Source organism: Phalaenopsis equestris, unplaced genomic scaffold, assembly GCF_001263595.1.
Source record: "Phalaenopsis equestris unplaced genomic scaffold, ASM126359v1 Scaffold000002, whole genome shotgun sequence".
NCBI lineage: Eukaryota > Viridiplantae > Streptophyta > Magnoliopsida > Asparagales > Orchidaceae > Phalaenopsis > Phalaenopsis equestris.
The window spans coordinates 48,660,180-48,667,338 of NW_018164444.1; the positions used below are offsets into that span (position 1 = coordinate 48,660,180).

Here is a 7,159-nt window from a genome sequence, read left to right on the forward strand (position 1 = left end):
AAACTTGAATCATTGTACTTGAAGAGATTTTTGAAAAATTGATTGTTCTTGAAAACATCATTATATACACTGCAAATGGATGAATTCAAAAATATTAATCTTAACCTCAAGAAAGTAGATGTGCATATTGGTAAGAAAGATCAAAGTATTAATCTTCTTAGCTCACTCCTTAAATCATATAAGCATATAGTAGACACCATGTTAGATGAAAAATAAAACTTGATTGTGATTAAGGTAAGATCAATCTTGGGTAAAAAAATTTTATGACAAAATCTAAAATTAAAGAAGAGAAAAATGGGGATGGTTTAAATAAAAGTAAAACATGAATTACAAAGTTAGAATTTGTATTAAAAATAAAAGTGATGCGCTTATATTTTTCAATAACTCAGACCATCTAGATTAGAACACTTGAATAATAAGGAGAGATAGAGACAAAGGAAAAAAGAGATAAAACGAGGTAAAACTAAAGAAAGAAAACCCTACGATTGTTATTGCTCGGAGAAAGCAATAGTACAAAGTGTGTAGCAAGAATTTTCATATAAGTTACTTATATTGTTACACGAGATTGAGTTCCCTAAATCTTAGCTTTCACCCCTCATTTGCATATATGAGGAGATGTTGATTATGCTACATAATTATTTTTAAGGAAAAAAATTACATAAGCACATGGAAATATATCGTACATGTCTCTATAGGATGCCAAACTGCTAATTAGATAAGATGTCGACTTAGCTAATTGATCATACTCGTGTTGAAGATATAATGAATACATGATCTCTTAGGCCACTATGATCGAGTTGTGAATTGATAAACAACACAGTAGCTGAGAAGTAGTCTCTTTACTTCGTGAATCGGTAAGCATCACACGAGCGGCCATTTGAATGGATCTGAGGATAAATCAATCTTGAGTGAACATGGGTTTTGATAGAGTCCTCAAATATTTGTTCATATATCTAGACTCAATTTTGTAATCAAATGAATTTTATATAAAATTTAATAAGTTTAATTTGAAGATAGATTTTTTGGCAAAAAAAAAAAAAAGGAAAAAAAAAAGAAGAAGAAAAGTTTTTCCCGGTGGCAAATTATGTAAATATATGGTCAAGAAAATCCAACTCATTTTCATCAGAGTCTCGGCTGTCAAATTACGCCCCCTAATTGAGGTCCACGCGGTATAAATTAGCATAATTTGTTAACGCTGACAACTTTAAATAAAGTGTGAAAATAAATATATGTTTTTATATATATATATTTTTGCTCTTAAAGAATCTCCTTCAATCAAAAATGTATTTATTCCCTTCACCGCAATGTGATTCCCTTTTTTATTCTGCTAATCTCAAAAAGAATTTAATGATCTTTAAATTTACTTCAAAAAACAATCAAACATCCTAATTTTTTTATTTTTTCAATGTTGAAGCTATTTAGTTGGACACACGTTTATCTTACAACAAATATTATCTGTAATACACTTTCATAATGATGAGAAATATAAAAAGGAGCAAATTGTAAATCTATAAAATGTTTTTTGCATTAAAGTTAGTTCAAAATTCAATTTTTACTAAAAAAACTTGAAAAAGAATTGAGATCGATGGCATCATATAGTGGTTGAGAGTTATTTTATTTTATTTTGTTTTTATATGTGGCCAATATCTTATTATTGATAATCAGCAGGCTCATCATTTCCAATATAATAAAAAAAAAGGGCCAGAAACGATTTACATCTGCCAAAATTCTTTCTTTTCTTATTGTCCCGAACGCGCATAAAGAAAGGGCATTGTTCAGAGCGGAGCGGAGGAGAGGAGCCGTCCAAAACCATCACCTCCGTCAGTTTCCAGCTGTCAGCTCGTCGCTTTCTTTGGGATTATCTTTAATTACCTCCATAATCTCCGTTACATCGCTGGTAATTACAGGAGACGAAAAAGATAAAATTTTGTTGAGATTAGGGTCTCCTCTTCTTTCCCTCTCCCCCCCTCTTTTTAATCCGAAGACGTGTTGGGTTGTTCTTGCACCGAGGTGCTTGCTGGTTTTTGTCGGTGTTATATTGACCGGAGGAAGAAGAATAAGACCGCGAGGAGGAGCATGAACCGCTTCTCTGAGCTGTGAGGATGGGAATATGAGAGCTTGATTGATGCGCGAGATTACGAATTACTTGCATTGTCTTCGTTCCACTCCAAGCATCGAAGTGCATCTAGGGATTTGATTTCCGTGGGCGAATTTGAAGGAATAAGTTTAAAATCCTTACAGCTTTTGTTTTTCGCTTTTCTCTGCAATGTCGCCTTCATTCGATTGGTGGTCAAAGGATAAGCACAGAGGGACGCCGGTGATTGTGAAGATGGAGAACCCTAACTGGTCGATCTCGGAGATCTCGTCGCCGGACGACGGCGATGCCGACGAGTTTTCCGGTGTACGGAAGGGCGGTAGAGAAAAGAATGCAAAGCAGATTACTTGGGTGCTCCTCCTCAAAGCCCACCGAGCCGCCGGCTCCCTCACATATCTCGCCTCCGCCGCCTTTCACCTCGCCGCCGCCGTTCGCCGCCGCGTTTCCTCAGGACGCACGGACGCCGACGAGAGCCCGGCTCTTCGCCGCCGCTTCTACTCTTGCATCAAAGTCTTCCTCTGGCTTTCAATCTTCCTCCTTGCTTTCGAGATCGCGGCTTATCTCAAGGGATGGCACATCAGAGCTCCAGACCTCCCTAGCATATCGCTCCCCTCATCAGTCGGCTTTCGTAGCCTCTTTGTTGCCATTTACTCCGGCTGGGTTCGCTTCCGCGCTGAGTACATCGCTCCTCCTTTACAGTTCCTCGCAAACGCATGTGTCGTCCTCTTCCTCATTCAGAGCGCCGACCGCTTTATCCTCTGTCTTGGCTGCTTTTGGATCCGCTTCAAGGGGATCAAACCTGTTGCGAATTCTGTAAGCAACGACGTGGAAATGGGTGATTATTTCCCAATGGTTCTGATTCAGATGCCCATGTGCAATGAGAGAGAGGTGAGCTTGCAAAAAGTTTATAATTTGTGAAATTTATATTGCATTTCTCCATTGAAATTCTCAAATTTAGCTTGGTAAGTTGGCATTTTGCAGGTCTATCATCAATCAATTTCTGCTGTTTGCAAATTGGACTGGCCGAGTTCTAACATGCTCATCCAGGTTTTGGATGATTCCAGTGATCCCACAACGCAGACTCTTATCAAGGAAGAGGTGGAGAAGTGGGCGGAAACTGGCGTTCCAATTGTGTACCGTCACAGGGTTATCAGAGATGGTTACAAAGCTGGAAACATGAAATCTGCAATGAACTGCAGCTATGTTAAGGACTACGAATTTGTAGCTATCTTTGATGCCGACTTCCAGCCCGCACCAGATTTTTTGAAGAGAACCGTGCCCCATTTCAAGGTCTCAAGCAAGGGGTTTTTTTTTTCAGGACCATTAAATTTTTGTTTTTTTATAGTTGAATTGTGATTCTGATTTTGATTTTGATGGTTAATTCCAGGGTAATGATGATTTGGCGTTAGTGCAAGCTAGATGGTCATTCGTGAACAAAGATGAGAATTTGCTAACCAGGCTTCAGAACATCAATCTTTGCTTCCACTTTGAGGTGGAGCAACAGGTGAACGGGATATTCATCAACTTCTTTGGATTCAATGGGACTGCCGGAGTTTGGAGAATTAAGGCTTTGGAGGATGCTGGAGGGTGGTTGGAGAGGACAACAGTGGAGGACATGGACATTGCTGTTCGGGCTCATCTCAAGGGCTGGAAGTTCATTTTTTTGAATGATGTTGAGGTTTGCAGATCAACTCTATGGCGCTTTTACGCAATTCATACATTTTCTATCAAATTTTCATTTCTAATCTCAATCATAACTTCATTATTTTGGCATTTGTTGCAGTGCCAGTGTGAATTACCAGAGTCCTATGAAGCTTACAGGAAGCAGCAGCACAGGTGGCATTCCGGTCCAATGCAATTGTTCAGGCTTTGTTTGTCAGATATAATCAGATCGAAGGTATATATTAATCAAGGAATTAAATATTTAATACTTTGTTTGTCTTATCTAATTTTTCTTATATAATTTTAAAGTCATTAATTTTGTTCATTAGACTGTCGTTTCCTTGGTTAAGGGATTATTAAAAGATGTGAGGCAACTGTAAACATGTGAAGTTCTGCATCTTTTTTTTTAAACAATTTTTTTCAATAATGTGAATAGAATAATACATATTTTGGAGATTTTTATGTTTTTTTATTTTTCCTTTTTGAAATTTTCACTTTTGAATCTGTAGGGAACCCTGACCAATTCTATTGACTCACTAGTTTAAGGAATGGAATTTATGCCTTCTAAATACAAAATTTTTCCTTCATAAAGTGAGTACATAAATAGGGAAAAACCCAGACCCTACCTTTCCCTTCCCACATGATGCAAATGTACTGAAAAATACAAATAAATTTCTTGTCTGAACTTCCAAGTATGAACATTTATTAGGTAGAACAAACCTTGCTGCATATATAGTTAGGTATTATTACGTATGCTTAAATGTTAGGTTGACACATAATATGGGCATCAAGAACAAACATAACAACATTATCGTGTGTACCTACATTTAATATTATATTTATACACAGGGTATCACCAGCTGTTTCTCAAAATTTTGTAAATTTCTCTATTGTTATTTCTGCAAGTCGGTTAGCTTTTGTTCATTGTAGGATTTTTTTTTTCACCTTTGTTGAATATGAGGATTTGTTATGGGTGTGCAAACGTGTGTATTGTTGTGTATTTTGCTGTTTTGCTCTATGCAAAAAGCATACATAACAAAATATAAAGTAATACATAACTTTGCCCACCTAAATTTATGTAGGTTGATTGTATATAATAATCCTTACATTGAGTCACTTTTTTTAAAAAAAAATTATAATACATTTTGATATGGGTAGGGTTGCAAATGAACTGATTTAAGTAGTGCATCTTTCAAGCTCTTTCATTTATTTTCTTGCCGACGTTGCGCCTGTTAGAACATGCTGCGAGTTTCACAATCTTGTGTAATTTGAGGTCAAGCTGAATTCAGGATGCAATTTAGCATCAAGTAAATCTAACTGATGCTTATAAACAAATGCTCTTTTTGGTAACAACTAATATGTTTATGATTTTATGTAAAAATTGAATATTGTTTATTCAGTATTATTTATGATGTTTTATGAGTAATAAAATTAGATTTTTACACTACATACCTATCTATCTATTAATTATGTTTTTATTATCAAATATTAATTACAAATCAAATTAGCATTACAATAAAGCCATTTGTTATTTTGTTTAATATACTTTTTTTTTTATAAAAATAATGTTAAATTTTAGCTCTATCCATCTAGCTATCTTCTCAACATCTTCATTGTATTCATACCATGTAATATATATAATTTTTTAATTGCATAAAATACAGCAAAGTAATATAATAATGTAGAATAAGCTATAAAAACAATTAAATCATTATTAAATGACATTTATTTAGCCCTTAGTGAGCTCAAACAACAAACAAGCATATTCATGAATGCAAATGAACAAACAAGCCAATATTCAATTCTGTTCATTTATTTGTGGAGCTTTAAAATTTTGATAGAACATGTTTAGTCATCTAAATGAGCACATTATGAACGAGCTGTACATCGAGCTAATTCGTTTCCATCTTTCTCAACCTTGAATGTTTTTAATGTTTGATTTTCATTATTCAGTTGCAGCACTTATTTATGTTTCACACTCGTTTTTTTTAAAATTTATTTTGCTTTAGTAATGGTTATTCAAATTCATCTGGAATTTCAGCTTTCAGCTTTAGCATTAGTTTCTATAACACCCTTTCCTTCAATTTCTGTGCAGATTGCAGTCTGGAAGAAGGCAAACCTCATCTTTCTATTTTTCCTGCTCCGAAAGCTCATATTACCATTCTATTCATTCACTCTCTTCTGCATCATCCTTCCCATGACAATGTTCGTCCCCGAAGCTGAGCTCCCCGCTTGGGTAGTCTGTTACATCCCGGCAACAATGTCCTTCCTCAACATCCTCCCCGCTCCACGGTCATTTCCGTTCATCGTCCCCTACCTCTTGTTCGAGAACACAATGTCTGTCACGAAGTTCAACGCCATGATCTCCGGCCTTTTTCAACTTGGGAGTGCCTACGAATGGGTCGTTACGAAGAAATCTGGTCGTTCTTCGGAAGGCGACTTGCTATCTTTGATTGAGAAAGAGCCCAAGCACCACCGCGGCAGCTCCGCTCCTGATTTTACTTCCATTACAAAAGAAGTTGTAAAGCAGTCAAAGAAAGAACAGAAGAAGAAGCATAATAGGATCTACAGGAAGGAGCTCGCTCTCGCCTTTCTTCTCTTAACTGCTGCCGCCCGCAGCTTGCTGTCAGCCCAAGGCATACACTTTTACTTTCTGCTGTTTCAAGGTATCTCCTTTTTGGTGGTTGGTCTTGATCTCATTGGGGAGCAGATCGAGTAATACTCAGTATAAGACGTGTTCTGTGAATGATTCAAGGAGAAGACTGAACATTTTTTTGTTTTATTTTGCCTTTAAGCTCAAGTGGAGAAAGGAACTAGTGTAGATAGAGCTATTCTCAGCCCTGTTAGATGCTTCAGATTCTTTCAGGTCTTCATTCTTTTACCAAGATGAAAGCTTTATGTTAAGTTTTATTTTAACTTAAAAAGAATTCAACCATTTCTTCCCTTAAGTGAAGAAAATTTAAGTGTACCAGAATGAATAACATAATTATGTTGCCTGCGTTAGAAAAACAGGATTGTGTGATGTCTTGGTGCATCTGTGAATCTCAAACGGAATTCATGGATTATGACTATATTTTCAGAATGTTTGTATGAGGTGAATATAAATAACCAATGTGTTTTCTCATTGTGTGGGGGAAACGACCATTTTGTTATACCTTTATTTTTATTTTTATATTAACTATCAGAAAATTAAAAATTATATATATCCAATTAACTAAGACATAGTGGTTGAGGGTGTAGATTACCGACATTGCGGGTGCTTCATTTGCATCTTATTTTAGTTCAAAACCTTGTGCCAAAGCTATGTGTTTAAGTCATGCTTAATGTGCAAGTTTTTTTTTAGCTATATGTTCCTACTAGAAGGCGCTCATTCATGATGAGCTTTAGGGAGGGCCCAGGAAA

At 36.1% G+C, this 7,159-nt stretch overlaps 1 protein-coding gene across 1 annotated transcript; it reads left to right on the forward strand.

Moving 5' to 3' along the window:
* The first annotated feature begins 1,756 nt into the window (after positions 1 to 1,756).
* LOC110026863 (probable xyloglucan glycosyltransferase 7) lies at positions 1,757 to 6,887 on the forward strand. The gene is made up of 5 exons (XM_020728052.1): positions 1,757 to 2,983; positions 3,077 to 3,385; positions 3,483 to 3,773; positions 3,879 to 3,992; positions 5,853 to 6,887. The coding sequence occupies exons 1-5, from the start codon at positions 2,267 to 2,269 to the stop codon at positions 6,474 to 6,476; spliced, it is 2,055 nt and encodes a 684-aa protein (XP_020583711.1). The 5' UTR covers positions 1,757 to 2,266; the 3' UTR covers positions 6,477 to 6,887.
* The last annotated feature ends 272 nt before the right edge of the window (positions 6,888 to 7,159 follow it).